At 36.6% G+C, this 15,287-nt stretch overlaps 4 protein-coding genes across 6 annotated transcripts in view; 3 read left to right on the plus strand and 1 right to left on the minus strand.

Annotated features, from left to right (window-relative positions):
• The window catches only part of LOC107574338 (Y+L amino acid transporter 2-like), a 13,037-nt gene extending 11,810 nt beyond the window's left edge, over positions 1–1,227 (plus strand). The window contains exons 9-10 of the mRNA XM_016260780.1: positions 353–536; positions 630–1,227. Coding sequence (XP_016116266.1) covers positions 353–536; positions 630–709 — 264 coding nt within the window. The 3' untranslated portion in view covers positions 710–1,227. The remainder of the gene's footprint in view (positions 1–352; positions 537–629) is intronic.
• A 230-nt stretch (positions 1,228–1,457) lies between these two features.
• Positions 1,458–6,871, minus strand: oxa1l (OXA1L mitochondrial inner membrane protein). The gene is made up of 10 exons (XM_016260781.1): positions 6,725–6,871; positions 5,582–5,716; positions 5,127–5,424; positions 4,628–4,771; positions 4,343–4,428; positions 4,056–4,220; positions 2,745–2,849; positions 2,463–2,625; positions 1,936–2,016; positions 1,458–1,679 (listed from the first exon to the last, which is right to left on the minus strand). Exons 1-10 carry the CDS (start codon positions 6,833–6,835, stop codon positions 1,558–1,560), a joined length of 1,410 nt encoding a protein of 469 aa, XP_016116267.1. The 5' UTR covers positions 6,836–6,871; the 3' UTR covers positions 1,458–1,557.
• A 63-nt stretch (positions 6,872–6,934) lies between these two features.
• On the plus strand, positions 6,935–11,352 carry LOC107574341 (caspase-1-like). Its single transcript, XM_016260782.1, has 11 exons — positions 6,935–7,125; positions 7,343–7,417; positions 7,539–7,609; positions 7,699–7,869; positions 8,697–8,876; positions 8,974–9,045; positions 9,216–9,392; positions 9,475–9,709; positions 9,850–9,948; positions 10,471–10,580; positions 10,831–11,352. Exons 1-11 carry the CDS (start codon positions 7,053–7,055, stop codon positions 10,924–10,926), a joined length of 1,359 nt encoding a protein of 452 aa, XP_016116268.1. The 5' UTR covers positions 6,935–7,052; the 3' UTR covers positions 10,927–11,352.
• A 1,337-nt stretch (positions 11,353–12,689) lies between these two features.
• LOC107574337 (E3 ubiquitin-protein ligase TRIM17-like) overlaps positions 12,690–15,287 on the plus strand; it is a 5,516-nt gene continuing 2,918 nt past the window's right edge. Inside the window, exons 1-6 of one of the 3 annotated variants that reach the window (XM_016260777.1) lie at positions 12,690–12,950; positions 13,613–14,168; positions 14,266–14,361; positions 14,532–14,747; positions 14,829–14,967; positions 15,043–15,078. In XM_016260777.1, coding sequence (XP_016116263.1) covers positions 13,623–14,168; positions 14,266–14,361; positions 14,532–14,747; positions 14,829–14,967; positions 15,043–15,078 — 1,033 coding nt within the window. In that variant the 5' untranslated portion in view covers positions 12,690–12,950; positions 13,613–13,622. The remainder of the gene's footprint in view (positions 12,951–13,612; positions 14,169–14,265; positions 14,362–14,531; positions 14,748–14,828; positions 14,968–15,042; positions 15,079–15,287) is intronic. The other 2 variants (XM_016260779.1, XM_016260778.1) reach the window with 2 other exon arrangements.

The following is a 15,287-nucleotide window of genomic DNA, read 5'->3' on the forward strand; positions in this document are numbered from 1 at the left end:
GCCAATCACAATGCACTGGGTCAGCTGGCCAATCAGAGCAGACTGCGCTTGTCGGAAGGAGGGACTTTGTAGAAAACGAAGTGTTTGAGAGAGGCGGGGCATAGAGGACCTACAATAATGTACAGTATTTGAAAAATAATGTTTTTTTTTTACATTAAAGCATGTCAACATATTCTGTTACACCAAATACACAAAATAATGATATTTAAAAAAAAGCATCATATGACCCCTTTACAATAAACAGACGACATCGTTCGCTGGTGTGGACGCTAATATCGTTATTGTTATAGTTCTTGGTGTGAACGGGGCTTAAACCCTCTCATTTATCTTACCTTTTCTTTTTTTCTTTCAGCTCAGCCTGTTCTTCCCAATTATATTCTGCCTCTGCACAGTTTTTCTAGTGGTGGTGCCTCTATATAGCGACACTATCAACTCATTAATCGGCATTGCCATTGCTTTATCGGGAGTCCCTGTCTACTTCCTGTGCTGCCATCTACCTGCCACACGTAGGCCTATGTGGCTCAGGAAGTTTATTGGTAAGTCTCCTAATAGTGGTTTAGGTTTACAGAGTTCATATATTGCTCCTAAAACTAATATGTGTATGTCTATTTTCATTCCCTCTTCACCAGCATCTTCAGGTATTCTCATTCAGAAGGTGTGCTACTGTGTTCTTACTGAGATGGACACAAAAGATGAAAAGGCAGAGTAGAAGAGAATGATGCACTGAAAAGAAAACTAGAATATCTCTGGACATGCAATACACAAGCTGCTGATTCCACACTGGTTTACACCGATATCATTTTAGATTGATCAGATGTGAATTGTACATATGTCAAGTCAAAGCAAGTCCTTTGTATTTATTAGAGATATTTATGCTGGTTTGATGGGGAAGAGTAAACCAACTCGAACTCAAGTACGAAGAAACTACCTTTGGACTCTAAGGGTTGTTGTGGGGCTTGGTAAGATGGTGAAATTATAGCACTGATAACAGAGGAATTATTTAGAGACATTGTACCATTGCTTTGAAACAGCTATTAACCTCAATATTGCACATTGATTGAACATTAATTTAGATGCGTGTACACTGAAAGTCTAATAAAACACCTTGTTGTGTGTTGAAGGAAGGAATTGCCACTACAATATCTTTATTTTTACAGGTTTGTATCTGAATATAGAAAACAGTATTTTCCATCTTTTCCAAAGACTGAAATGACAAAGGCAGTGTTATAATGGATTTGTGATAAATAACAAAAAATGAACTAAATAAAGGACAATTATTGCAAAACCTGTGTATGTTGATCATGACTTAATAGTAGCATTTAGTCAGCCATTGTTGTTTAAGTGCTTTGGTTAAAAACTAGTAAACAGAGATTTTTGTGTGTATGTATGCATGTACATGAATGGAGAGAGCAGTAAGGCAATAAGATTGCTCTTTAATGGCAAGACACAGCACAACACCTTTTCCATTAAACACTTATTTAGTCTTAATTTTACCACCCATGCCTTAGTCCTTCTCAATACATATGTACAAACCCTTCACAATTCTCCATCGAGGTGTTAACCAATCGTATCTTCCCACGGCCTCTTCTTGTCTTGCTTCGAATTACTTGATTTTCCTGTCGACATTGGTGCTGCTGACTGCTGAAGGGGGTTATGGGTAAAAGTCTGCCTCAGAGGACCTTTAAAAAAAGGGGCAGGGATAAATGGAAATTTTGAACAGCAAAAAAACAACAACAACAACATTAAATATCGCTTCACAACTGCGCACACATTCATAGAATGTCAAAAGAGATACAAGTATTTTCAACAAGATACACTTAAATTTCATTCTGTACCAAAAAGTAACTAATTTCAGATGTTTTTTTTTTTTGTACTTTGAGCAGTAGTGCAGGCAGGAGACAGCATAGGCAGTTCACTAGGTTTTCAAAACCTCACCTTTGGCTGCCATATCCAGGTGTCCTTTAATTCTCCTTTCTCTCTCCTCCAGCTGCTGAGCCAACTGGGCATTCGTCCATCCTGAGGTGAACAGATACAGAAACATTATATAGCGAGTATAAGAGCAAAATGGTAAGACAAATAGAAGTGATACAGATACAGAACAGTGTTGTTATTGTTAATTACAACTATTAAATGCCATTTTCAGTAATTGAAATAAAGCTGAAAAACTATAAATATTATATGAAAACTTGAAAATGAAAAATTGAAATATTACCGTGGCAACTATCTAAAATAAGTTTAAACTGAAGTACTCGAATTACTAAAACTGAAATAAAAAAAGCTATACGTAAATATTTAAAAATGCAAAAAGTGCACATAAAATGCCTAAAACTTTAACTATAATTACAATAAAATCTCAGTATAGAAATAAAAGTTGATTAAAAATTATAATACTATGTTAGTAGAGTATATAAATAACACTAAAGTAACACCGATACAGAAGATGAAGCAGAAAAATCTTTTACCTTTCTTGATGCTTTTTATGAAACCTTCATTGGGAGGAAGCGCTGAAGGTGGATGTGTGATGCGCTCCGGGATGCGTAACTTCTGTCTCACGACCGGGTGCCTCAGCAGGGCCACCTGACCCAGTGAGAAGAGGTTAGAGGTCATCCAGTAGGTGAACACTGCCTGTAAAACACACAGATCAAATGACACCATGGAAATCATTACAGCATGACAAGAGAACACGGATCAGATCCCATAACAAATACAGTAAAAAAAAAACTTGAGGAGTGTGAGAGACTAACCGTGGGGAAGCTAATGGTCATAGGGAGGATCACAAAGGGCATGATCCTGAAGACAGTCTTCATGGCCTTCAGATTGGGGTTGTCTACACCAGATTCGGCTCCCAACTGTAAAAATCAATTTGAAATATTTTAAATTGTTGCAATACCTCAAAAATGTGTCTGTCAAAAAACACCATTAAAGGGATAGTTCACCCAAAAATGAAAATGTGATGTTTATCTGCTTACCCCCAGGGCATCCAAGATGTAGGTGACTTTGTTTCTTCAGTAGAACACAAACGAAGATTTTTAACTCAAACCGTTGCAGTCTGTCAGTCATATAATGGAAGTGAATGGGAATCACGGCTTTGAGAGTCAAAAAAAAAACATACACAAACAAAACCAAATTAAACCCTGCGGCTCGTGACGTTACATTGACGTGTAAAGACACGAAACGATCGGTCTGTGCACGAAACTGAACAGTATTTATATAGTTTTTTTTTACCTCTGATGCACTGCAATGTCTGAACTATCCTGAGCGCGTCTTCGACAGCCAGAGCGAGAGCGTCGTCTTCTTCTTCTTGCTTTATGGCAGATCGCAGACTAATAAGTGCATTACCGCCACCTATCTCTCAAATGGACCATTGACGCTCCTAATTGAGATTGTAGATAGAGTGTCAATGGTCCATTTGCCAAGCAAGAAGAAGAAGACGACGCTCTCGCTCTGGCTGTCGAAGACGCGCTCAGGATAGTTCAGACATTGCAGTGCATCAGAGGTAAAAAAAAACTATATAAATACTGTTCAGTTTCGTGCACAGACCGATCGGTTTGTTAATTTGGTTTTGTTTGTGTATGTTTTTTTTGTCTTTTAAAGCCGTGATTTCCCATTCACCTCCATTATATGACTGACAGACTGCAACGGTTTGAGTTAAAAATCATAATTTGTGTTCTACTGAAGAAACAAAGACACCTACATCTTGGATGCCCTGGGGGTAAGCAGATAAACATCACATTTTCTTTTTTGGGTGAACTATCCCTTTAATATGGTCCACACAACATTTTTTGTTTCTGAAGCCATACAATAACTTTATGTGAGATATAGTCCAAAATCTAAATATTTTAAAATGTAACATGTACAATGTAGAAATATGGTGACTTGTTTAAAAAAAAAAAAAAGTCACAATATGCTTTCACTGTATGGAAAAAAAAAAAAAGCTTCTTCAAAATATTTTAAATATTTGCTCCATTAGAGAAAGTAATTCAAATGGTTTTGGAATGACATGACCGTCACTAATTTTTTTTTTTTTTTTCATTAACTATTCATTAAACAATTACCTCTAAGATGGCAAACATAGTGCCAGTCACGGCAATGGGGAGAATGTAAAATGGATCAGCTGCGGTTAGGTCTGTGAACCACCAGAGGCCACCAGTCTGCAAACTTGGTACAGGGAGATATGCCATCTTACGCAAGGCAATGAAGAAAGAGATGAAGATTGGAGCCTGAAGAGTAAAGGGCATGAAAAGGAATATATGATTACTAAGCACCAGCTGACTAACCAACTTATTTGATCTTGACACCTAAAAAATTGTTCACAATAATAAAAGCATTTCAAGTCACTGACCTGTACCATGGGCACTAGAAACCCACGCAAAGGGTTCACGTCATGTTTCTTCTGAAACATCATCAAGTCAGTGTATGCTTTTGAAACTGGGGAAAGAAAATTAGTCATTTTAAATTTAAATTAAATAAATAATTCAAAATAACAGTGTAATCCATTACTAAAAAGACTAGAATGGGGACTAGACATTAAAAACACCAGAGGATACAATCATTTATACACTCTGACAATATAACAAAGGCAGAAAAAGAGAAAGAAAACGGTATACAAAGAACATGAGACACTTACAATCAAATTTGTTACCACTCTGTTTGGCTTCGTTCATGCGGGTGGTGAGCTTGGTCATTTCTGGCATGACGTTGTTCAGTTTGGCTGCTTCTCTCTGTCCCTTTACAATGACTGGGAACACAACACACCGAGCTAAAATGGTGCCTGAGAGAAACAGAGAGAAAGTTATGGTAAATTAAAATAAATTAATGAATAAATCAATAAATTACACACACACACACAAAAAGAGAGAATATGAATTCCAAATAAATGTTTTTTTAAATAGCACATGCAGGTGGATATTCAATAAGTACAATTATTCTACAGAGAACCAGACAAATAGAATGGAAATATTACATTTAATAATGTACAGATTTATCGTTGTCAGTTTTTTGTCATCTCTGAAGACTGACTAAGTGGTTTGTGTTGCTTTAAAACAAAAGATGTAACAAGACTAAAATAAGATGAATAAAAAATTAAAAAGATAATAATAATAAATTACACTATAACACATTTTTACCTGCAACAATGGCCCCCCACCATGGCATCCCAATGCTAACATGCATAAACTCCAGGAGATTCTGGATTAGGCCCACAGGAGTGTGACTGCCCAGGCCGAGCTCTGATAGGCTGGCTTCAGCTCCAATCTCCTGCAGAACATCCAATGCAGTGAGAGGAGCCTCGGTCACCTGCTCTGTGATTGGTGGTGTGACTGCGGGGGTGGGGTCAGCAGAAGGACTTGGAATGGAGACTGGCACAGATACTGCAGCATCTACAGGTTCAACTGGAGTTGAAATGCTCTGCACGGTTTCTGTCGTCTGTAAAACATGCAAAATAATTCTTAATCGATCACAGAAGTCAATTCACGAAGGGATCTTCAGAGACCTGTTTAATTTAATTGAGACTAATGGAAAAGAGTACAAAAGTAGCAGAAATGCTCTGCCACTGTAATAAAACTCGTTTTGAGAAACCCACCTGTGAGCTGCTGTGTCTGACCGCCACAGCACTGACCAGCAGGAACTTGCCATGATTGGGACAGCCAAGAAGTGCCCTAACTAGAGGACCCCTACTTCCTCTGCCAGTGTGAAGATGTGATCTCGGTACAAACCACTGCAACAAGATAGAATTCAGAGAACAGAATGCACCATCAAACACAGGCTTTTTAAAAATACAATAAACTACAAACAATAGGCTGTTTGGGATATTTACATTTATTCATTTACTGTTATTATCACTGTTATCAAGAACATCACAAGCAATTTGATGGAAGAGTAAAACATATAATATACCTATAATTAAGTATACTATATTATTAACAAAAATGGGTGTCGGTATAGATCAATTAATTAGCGACAATTCATTCCATGACTACAAAGCGTCACAAAGTCTTCTTGAATGAAAAACAACAGTTATTGATGAGAAAAAAGAAATATGACTTGTTTACTGATTTTAGTTTTCAAATATTTTGTTTAGTTTACTTTATCTCCATTTTTTTGGTTGCATTTGAAGTAAGATAGATAATTAATATATCAACAATATAAATATATTAATAATTATAGTAATTTACATATATATATATATATATACTGTATATATATATATTTGCCCTAGAGGGCCCCTGCCTCCTGGATGAGAACCACTGATCTAAGTTAAATAGTTTAATAATTCAGACGATTTGTAAGGGAAGTGAGCAATCAGTCACATTATGTTGTTATTCTACATTAAATGTACATCATAATACAAACCACACTCTCACACACACTCTCACTCACACACACACTCACACACTCTCTCTCACTCACACACACACACACACACGAAATGCACTTTGATTGATCCCACTATATAACACAGATCATGACACCTTGCTACCAGGCAACATAGCTATTCATCAACAATCAGATAAATAGCTTTTATGTTAAGAATAACCCTAATGTTACTTAATTTTGAAGTAAAGTGTTTTGAAGATAAAGTTAAGAGACGAGAACACCGGGTCTAATCTGCACAACCTCAGCTATGCTAACGTTATTTAGCTTCGGTCAAAGTCATGTCATTGTGAAGTACTCCGTTTTCGCGTATTGTGGGCAGCAAATTAAAACAGATCAACATGCCACTCACCTTATTCCTTGTCATAACAATAGGAAGAGTGGAAATGGTCGCTGTGCCTGTTTGTCGAAAAATACATGTTGTAAGACATTCCGTGACCACTCTGCCCCTGAGCGCAGACATCTTGGATTGAATAAACACATTGTACGGGAAGCGCAAAGGGACAATACGCGTTTGCAGCTCCGCCTTTCAAATAAAACCACATACACTGAAGGCTTGCTTGATGTCTGTCTGTGTGTGTGCTGGCTGGCTGAGGACATCATTGGGGTTCTTCAGGGAATCTCGTCTGTAGTTTAGTAACGTTATAGGAAAAAGATATAACTTAATTTTAAACGTAAAAATGACGGAAGATGATAACTGGGATGAAGATTTGGAAGAAGACGCCGCGATAGCAAGAGTCTTCCAACACTTGAGTATTGATTTTTATAATTTTTTCTCTCCATTTAAATATTTATTGATGTGTTACAAATAATGCTTAAAATAAGATTATTTGATTAAAAGAAGTACTGGAATATAAAAAATAACAACGATAGCAAAACCGAAAGTGAAATTGACCATCACTAACTTTAAAAAGAAGTTTCAGAGGAAAAAAAGAAAAATATGTATTATTGTTAAATTGTTAAAATCCAGATATCCACAAACAGCATATTGGGGAATCAGGTCGTGATTCTGAAGTACGGCCATCAAATGAAAGAGTGGACTTTGGTGAGTTGACCATATTTCCATCGATCAGATTATATTAGGAATTGAAATTTAAAAGGGTGGTTTCAGCATTTGGCTTATGTGTGTACTTTGTAAAGTATTTTGTTGTTGTTGTTGTTATCAGTTGCATTGCCCTGTGGTCATCGAATGCCGACAGACTATGTTGTTGCTTGGTTCAAGTATTATCTTAAACAGGTTGGTGTATATTATTTACACTGTTCACATATTGACTGAGTTTGATGCCTGTGCTACAATTATATGTTCAACTGGTTCTTGTCTTTCAGAAAAAGACTGAATTTTCTTGCCCTGGCTATAATGTTCAGGGGAAATCCTGCAGTGTAAATCTCTCTTATCAGGACATCTGTCAGCTGATACCACTGACAGACAAACAACGGGAATTCCTAGAGGAGAATCTCGCTGCTCTCGTTGCTAGAAGACTGTTTGACTTTAAAGCCGTAAGATAGATCAATTTGTCTGCTGTTTGCATGCATATGGCCTCTTACACAACAAGTCAAGTCAATTCACCTTTATTTATATAGTGCTTTTAACCATACAGATTGTGTCAAAGCAGATTTACAGGATTAAGTATATTCAAGTCACCTTTATTTATATAGCGCTTTTAACAATACAGATTGTGTCAAAGCAGCTTTACAGGATTAAATCAAGTCAAGTCACCTTTACTTATATAGCGCTTTTAACAATACAGATTGTTTCAAAGCAGCTTTACAGGATTAAATCAAGTCAAGTCACCTTTACTTATATAGCGCTTTTAACAATACAGATTGTTTCAAAGCAGCTTTACAGGATTAAATCAAGTCAAGTCAAGTCACTTTTACTTATATAGCGCTTTTAACAATACAGATTATGTCAAAGCAACTTTACAAGATTAAATCAAGTCAAGTCAAATCACCTTTATTTATATAGCGCTTTTAACAATACAGATTGTGTCAAAGCAGCTTTACAGGATTAAATCAAGTCAAGTCAAGTCACCTTTACTTATATAGCTCTTTTAACAATACAGATTGTGTCAAAGCAGCTTTACAGGATTAAGTCAAGTCAAGTCACCTTTATTTATATAGCGCTTTTAACAATACAGATTGTGTCAAAGCAGCTTTATAGTATTAAGTCAAGTCAAGTCAACAGTAAACCCTCAATTTTCAGTTAAAGTCAGTCCATCATTGATTCAGTGATGTCAACGTCCAGCTCATATAGCATCGATAGTAACTGCAATAAAGTGCATCAAGTACAACTATCCAAAATGCATCTGTTGTCAATGCTGCAGTGTCCAGGATGTCAGTCTCATGTGGAAAGACGAGATCGAGGTAACCTGTGTGTACACTGCACTATCTGCACGGCCAACCTGAAACGAAATTACTACTTCTGCTGGAACTGCCGCAGGGAATGGAAGGGGCCGGCCAATAATGCGGTGCGGTGTGACAATAATGGCTGTGGACAGAGAGTGGTAAATAAAATCTAACTTAATTGACCAAATAAATGTTTTTTATGAAACATATAATCTTTTCTGACAACATAATTATGATTTTGTTGTATCCGAACAGAGAACTTCAGATCCACTTATACCATGCAAACCTGAGTTTAAAAAGAAAATGCTTCAAGAAAAGGGAGACGATGTAAGTTATGTTGTATATATATCACAATAATTGAAAATGGCTACTCTAAAACAAATGCTGGACAATAGAGAAAGTACTATGTGTTTGTTGTATTTTTTTTATTGTGTCTTGTTTGATGTTTAAATATTATGTGCAAATTAATAATAATACAAATTTTCTTCTCTGTCAAGATATACCCAATAAAAGACAAATCCACTGACAGAAAACGTTTGGCACTGCTTATCAACAATGTAGAATTTAAAAACTTAAATGACAGGACCGGGGCAGACAAGGATGAGCTGAGTATGGAAGTGCTGCTTAAAGGTCTGGGTTATACTGTGATCACACTCAGAGACCTCAGTGCACAGGTGCATTCAAGTGTATTTAAGCCAAATAAGCCAACTTTTTTGTTGTTTTTTTTATTTTTGATATTGATGGTCTGGTGTTCAGGGTATGCTTGCTGCCATGCGAGACTTCGCCCGGCGAGAGGAACACACTGAATCGGACAGCTGCTTTGTGGTGTTGATGTCCCATGGAGATGCCAGTGGAATCTGTGGGGTTTTTGAGAATGAAGATGAAGAGGACGCTTTTCAAGCAGATGAAATTTTTAATTGCTTGAACACTCCGAACTCTGCTAGATTGAGGGACAAGCCAAAAATCATCCTTATCCAAGCGTGTAGGGGTGGTAAGTTACAAAATACTATTTTAGAAAATAAAAAAAATTGTTGTTCAACTCAACTATTTAAAATGTTGTCATATTTGATTGGTCAGAGCCTCATCCATTTCAAGCAACATTCTTTGGCAAATGCCGCCCTCATGTTATAGATGAAGGCAGTGTGGATGTCCAGGATGCTGTGCCAAGACGCAACAGAGCAAAAGAGCACCGTGAAAAAGACTTCTGCTGCCTGAGATCCTGTACTCCAGGTAGATATTTCCTTACATTATTCCGCTCCATTTACTATAGTATTACACGAAACACACAAAAAAAATATTTATTGGAGTGACATACATAGGATAGTTCACCCCAAAATTTAAATTCTGTCATCATTTACTTACCCTCAAGTTCCAAATCCGTTTGAGTTTCATTCCTCTCCTAACACAAAATAATATTTGAAGAATGTGACCGAACAGTTGCTGTTTTCCATTAACTTCTATAGTATGGGGGAAAAAATACTATTGAAGTCAATGGGAACCAGGAACAGTTTGGCTACCCACATTTTTCCAAATATTTTCTTTGGTGTTCAGCAGCAGAAAGAAATTCATACAGATTTGGAACGACATGAGGGTGTGTAAATGATGAAAGGATTTTCATGTTTGGGTAAAATGTCACTTTAATGCTGACTATACTGTTTTAAAAATGTGTTAGAATTATGTTTTATTTGATTGGCATCTAAGCGATGATGTTCAGTCAAACAGTGTAAGTCATAATTTGTATTCTCTATACAGATACTGTGTCCTACAGAAACAAAGAGAAAGGCTCACATTTCATCCAAGACATCGTGGAAATATTTAATCAGCATGCCCACCAGGACGACATCGAGGAGCTCTTCAGAAAGGCAAAGTCACATTGTTTAGCAAGGCAGACGTAAATCTGTAGACATCAATGCTGATATGTGTTTTTTGATGTTTGATTGAATAGTTAATGTTTACTTTTCCTTGTTATTTAGTATCGCTATCAGTAGTATTGCATATCAGTAACAATAAGGTCTAGAATAAAGAAAGTTTTATTCTTTTTTTATATTTTATGGGGTTTTTTAGGCTAATGTGTGGTTTATGTTGTGATATTTCTTTTTATTTTTGAAACAGGTCCTTAAGAAGTTTAAGATGTCACATCCTGATCAAATGCCATGCAAGGAAAGAACAACATTGTCTAAGAGATTCTACCTCTTCCCTGGGTTGTAGGACACAGCAACCACAACTTCTGACCTCATTAACATGATTTATGCATCTCTTTATTGTCATCTCAGGAGTTCGTGCTTGAAGAAAACAAGGATTTATTGACATTTTAATGAGTTTGCATGTTCATATAATCCTTGATTATGAAAGTAAACAATTTCGCTTGTCCAGCTTGAAACTTGACTTGCCCACCCCCAACCCCCAACCCAGAATTCTTTACAAATAAAGTTAAAAACAATTGATTAAAGGACTGATGCAATCAAATGATCTAGCTCTATAAATGCATACCTAAGTAAGGTTCTCCATCTCCATGCTATACTATTTTCCTACAATTTATTTTGAAAAAAAGATACTGAAATATTATTTATGAAATATTATGACCATCAAATCACGAAAGTAAACATCTGGATCATGTACTTCACTGTGAACATGACGTATTAAATTTTTATTCATTTTATTTATTTATTTGTTTAAATTATAAATAAATTCTGAACAGTTTACATGCCAAATTACATAATATATGTTGACCTGTTAGTTTGATAGAGCTGACCTAGATAGACCCAGATATCATTTCTTGTAACCACTCAGCTGTAAAGTTGGATTTCTTGTAATGTAAAACAGAAACCAGCAACACTGTGATCCCTGAAAAACACCTTGGAGGCTGTGTTATCTGTCTTTGAAATTAGCTGATGGAATGAGGCTTTAAGGCTTACATATGCTACACTTTAGTTAAAAAAACAACAACCTACGTTTTTCTCAGATAAACCATGCACCTGAATAAGGGTTTGTCTCAACTCACTACACCGTGCAGTCAGTTTCACTGGTTAAGGTTAGGGTCAGGTGTGGGGTAGGTTTAGGAGTTAGAATGTTTTGTAGTATAGTGTAGGAAATCAACACTTTAAGTGACATAACCAATCAAATCTTTAGAATCAGCTGTGGTGCGGAGTTTGCACTGAAGTGGATTGGGGGGGAAATGCGCGTGCGTGTCATGTTCCTGTCTGGCAATGGGAGGAAGCCACGCCCTATTTTGGAGTTCCCCGCTAGTGATGGGAAGTTCGGCTCTTTTCAAAGATTCGGCTCCCTTAGAAGAGCCGACTCTTACGGCTCCCAAATGGCTCTTTATTTAGTATCACTGAGCCTTCTATTTTAGCCCTGTTTAGCAATTGTGAATGGTTTGTGTGTTGGTAAGCAATTTTTTATTCAGTGTTTTCATAAAATCGCTTTTTATCTCTCCTCTTTCCACTTCTGTTTCAGTTTTTTATAATCTAGTAGTTCTTACTATGTGTCAGTAAGTTGTTGTTATTTTAGCATGTGTGTTTGCCACAGTGTTATTTTTTTTAGGATTACTGATGAACTAATGTACTTTGATTTGTATTAGTTATCTATTTTAGTTTTAGTTACAGTTGTAGTAATATTGTCATTTTATTAGTTTTTTAATTATGTCTATATAGACTTATTATTAAGTTTTACTTTTATTTATTTTGAGTTATTTCAGTACTTCAATACGTGTGTATATATACATATATATATATGTGTGTGTGTATATATATGTGTGTATATATATATATTTATGTATATGTGTGCGGTTGTACACACATATGTAGTTGTTTTTTGGTGTTTGGCTTAGTTATGTTAGAATCATTATTATACTCAATAGAAGGCTCCGGCTGAAGACTCGGCTCTCCCCGACGGGAGTCGGCTCTTCTCGTTCGCGAACGACACATCACTAGTTCCCGCCCCCATTTGGAAATCTCCAGGCTGCAGTTATACCCTTCTCTCTACACCTGCTTTGGTGAAATCATGGATCTTGTAATTCGAAACTGGCACAACAAATGCACGTCCTTGTTGAGTTGTGAGAAATAGGCCTACTGCAGGGTTAAGTTAGTAAATTAATTAGGTCTAAAGAAGTCGTTCCTAGTTTTCGATCTTGATGGTCCAAGTTTCCAGTTTTGTTGCGATTGAATGTGATTCAGCTGTTGATGTCTTCTTTCTTTGGGTGACGATTAAGCGACTGAATCCATCACTGAAGGGTAAGTGTGTAGAACAGAATACATTTGATTAGACTTAATTTGATTAGACATGGACAAGCTTTACGGTAAATTGATGCACTACATTGTGAAGACAGTTTAGCAATGGTTTTACGAACGATTTCACAAAGTTGTCTTGAGTGTGTGTGCCGTGGACCTTTATGCATTTTAATTGTGGTGAATAGAAAAGTGATAAATGTTGCATTGATTCTTGATGTGCGGATATGCTACAAACCTGAAAATCAGGCTTGACTAGGCTAGGTTTGACTATAGACCCTAAGGCAAAACTGACGGGCTACACACCCAAACTTGCCATCACAAAGAGGTATATGGCTTTATGATGCTTTCAGCTTCATCAGACACATCTTTAACTCTATTAATTACAATAAATAAACAACTACTTGTCTAAAACAATCCAAAACATTTACCAGTGTGACAAAAATGGCAGATACGCTTGTTAGATTTTTAGCATGAATAACAACATTATAGGATGACATTTTGACATTTTAAATAATGTAATTTTCTTTTATAATTTGAAATTCTGGAGCTAATGTAAAGTTTGCTTGAAAAGTGTTTTTTCCCCTCTATTTATATTTGTCTGCTAAATTGAGTTACTATAACTGATGTATATTGAAAAAAAATGTTTTTTTTGTTTATAATTTTAGCTGTAAAGTCATGGCTTCCTCCAGCAGTGTGTCTAAAAAAAGCCTCACATGTTCCATATGTCTGGACGTGTTCACTGACCCTGTAACCACTTCCTGTGGCCACAACTTCTGCATGGTCTGCATCAGAAGCCACAGAGACCACAGTCCATGCCCAAGGTGCCCACTATGTGGGAGGGAATTGGACTCAAAACAAGATTTTAGCATAAACCGAACCATTAAAGAAATTGCAGAGGACATCAAAAGGAAACGGGTCCAGGAGAAGCCTGAAGTGTCCTGTGACAGTTGCCCAAATAAAAAAATGCGGACTGCTATTAAGTCATGCTTACACTGTGGAACCTCTTTCTGCGAGTCTCACTTGGAGCCCCATAAAACTGCAGAAAAACTCATGAAACACAAACTAATTAACCCTGTGAAGAATCTTGAGGAATACATTTGCAAGAATCATGAAAGACCTCTGGATCTTTACTGTAGAGATGATCAGACAGCCATCTGTCAGTTCTGCACCGAGAGTGACCACAGGACTCATAATACTGTTCCTCTGGAGAAGGAGAGTTTGGTAATTATATCTAGAATACTCAACTCAACTATGAAAATGAACAAAATTCAACAAACCGCATGCTGATGCTATACTACATCCATTTCTTTGTCCCCAGAAATTGCTGATGAATAAAAAGATTGCGGTGCAGCAGAAAATTCAGGTCAAGTTGCAGAAGATGAAAGAAAGTAAACATTCTTTGAGGTTTAACAAAGTAAGTGGCATTGATTTGATTAATAGTAATCAAATAATAATTGTATTTCTGAAGAAAACTTTTGTCAATCAACTTCAAGGTCCTCAAGATTATTTAGTTTTATTTTGTAAGCACCTGCTTTGACAGTGTTGTGGTGATTTTCCATTTAATTCTTCTTAAACTCGCAACAGCAAGCCAATGAGAAGGAGACTGAAGAGAACATCGTGTTTTTTAAGGACGTCTTTGACAGAAGCAATGCGGAGCTACTTGAGCTCACAGAGAAAAATCATAAAGAAACAGAAAGACGAGGAGAAGAGCACATCAGAGAGCTAGATGAAGAGCTCGTGGAGCTAAAGAGAAGACAAACTGAGCTGGAGAAGCTCTCGCATCCTATGAATTTTACACAAGTCAGTCTTTCTCAACAAACCATGGTAAGAAATGAAGCCACATGCACACTTGGCTTAAGGGCCTTTTCCCCTCTGTTGTAGATTATTAGGCTCCTGCGCAACCCCAAATATACCAAACGCTCAAAAAACATCAGCATTAGCACTCTTGAACATGGAGGTATTCTGAGGAAGACCATATCACATCTTCAGAGCGCCCTGGATGACAAAATGAGAGAAACCGGTAAATATTCACCATGTAACGAATCATATTTACTCCATACACTCTTTAATCAGACTTTTTTCATTCTTGTTGTAGTTGGCAGAGAGCTGCGGAGTATAAAACATTACACAGGTATGGTACATTTGACTGCTTAAAGTTACATTTAGCATACTAAAAATTAACAGTTAAACTCTAAAGGCCCATTCATACAAAAAAAAGGTGACTATAAAGGTACCAATAACTATATTAGCATCTACAACAATGGACAATAACTGTTTATTTTAAACATGTGCTGCTGTTTTATGGTCTGCTGCTTTAAAGGGGTCATATGATGCTTTTTT

This window comes from Sinocyclocheilus grahami, unplaced genomic scaffold, assembly GCF_001515645.1.
Source record: "Sinocyclocheilus grahami isolate Dianchi unplaced genomic scaffold, SAMN03320097.WGS_v1.1 scaffold2188.1, whole genome shotgun sequence".
NCBI classification, from domain to species: domain Eukaryota; kingdom Metazoa; phylum Chordata; class Actinopteri; order Cypriniformes; family Cyprinidae; genus Sinocyclocheilus; species Sinocyclocheilus grahami.

Excerpts from the sequence above, each read along its gene's own strand:
- oxa1l (XM_016260781.1), bottom strand. The coding sequence starts at position 6,835 with ATGTCTGCGCTCAGGGGCAGAGTGGTCACGGAATGTCTTACAACATGT. Across the intron at positions 5,717-6,724 it reads TTGTTATGACAAGGAATAAG|TGGTTTGTACCGAGATCACA; the intron begins GTGAGTGGCATG and ends ATCTTGTTGCAG. Across the intron at positions 4,772-5,126 it reads GTGGGGGGCCATTGTTGCAG|GCACCATTTTAGCTCGGTGT; the intron begins GTAAAAATGTGT and ends TGTTTCTCTCAG.
- LOC107574341 (XM_016260782.1), top strand. The coding sequence starts at position 7,053 with ATGACGGAAGATGATAACTGGGATGAAGATTTGGAAGAAGACGCCGCG. Across the intron at positions 7,870-8,696 it reads GACTGTTTGACTTTAAAGCC|TGTCCAGGATGTCAGTCTCA; the intron begins GTAAGATAGATC and ends TCAATGCTGCAG. Across the intron at positions 8,877-8,973 it reads ATGGCTGTGGACAGAGAGTG|AGAACTTCAGATCCACTTAT; the intron begins GTAAATAAAATC and ends GTATCCGAACAG.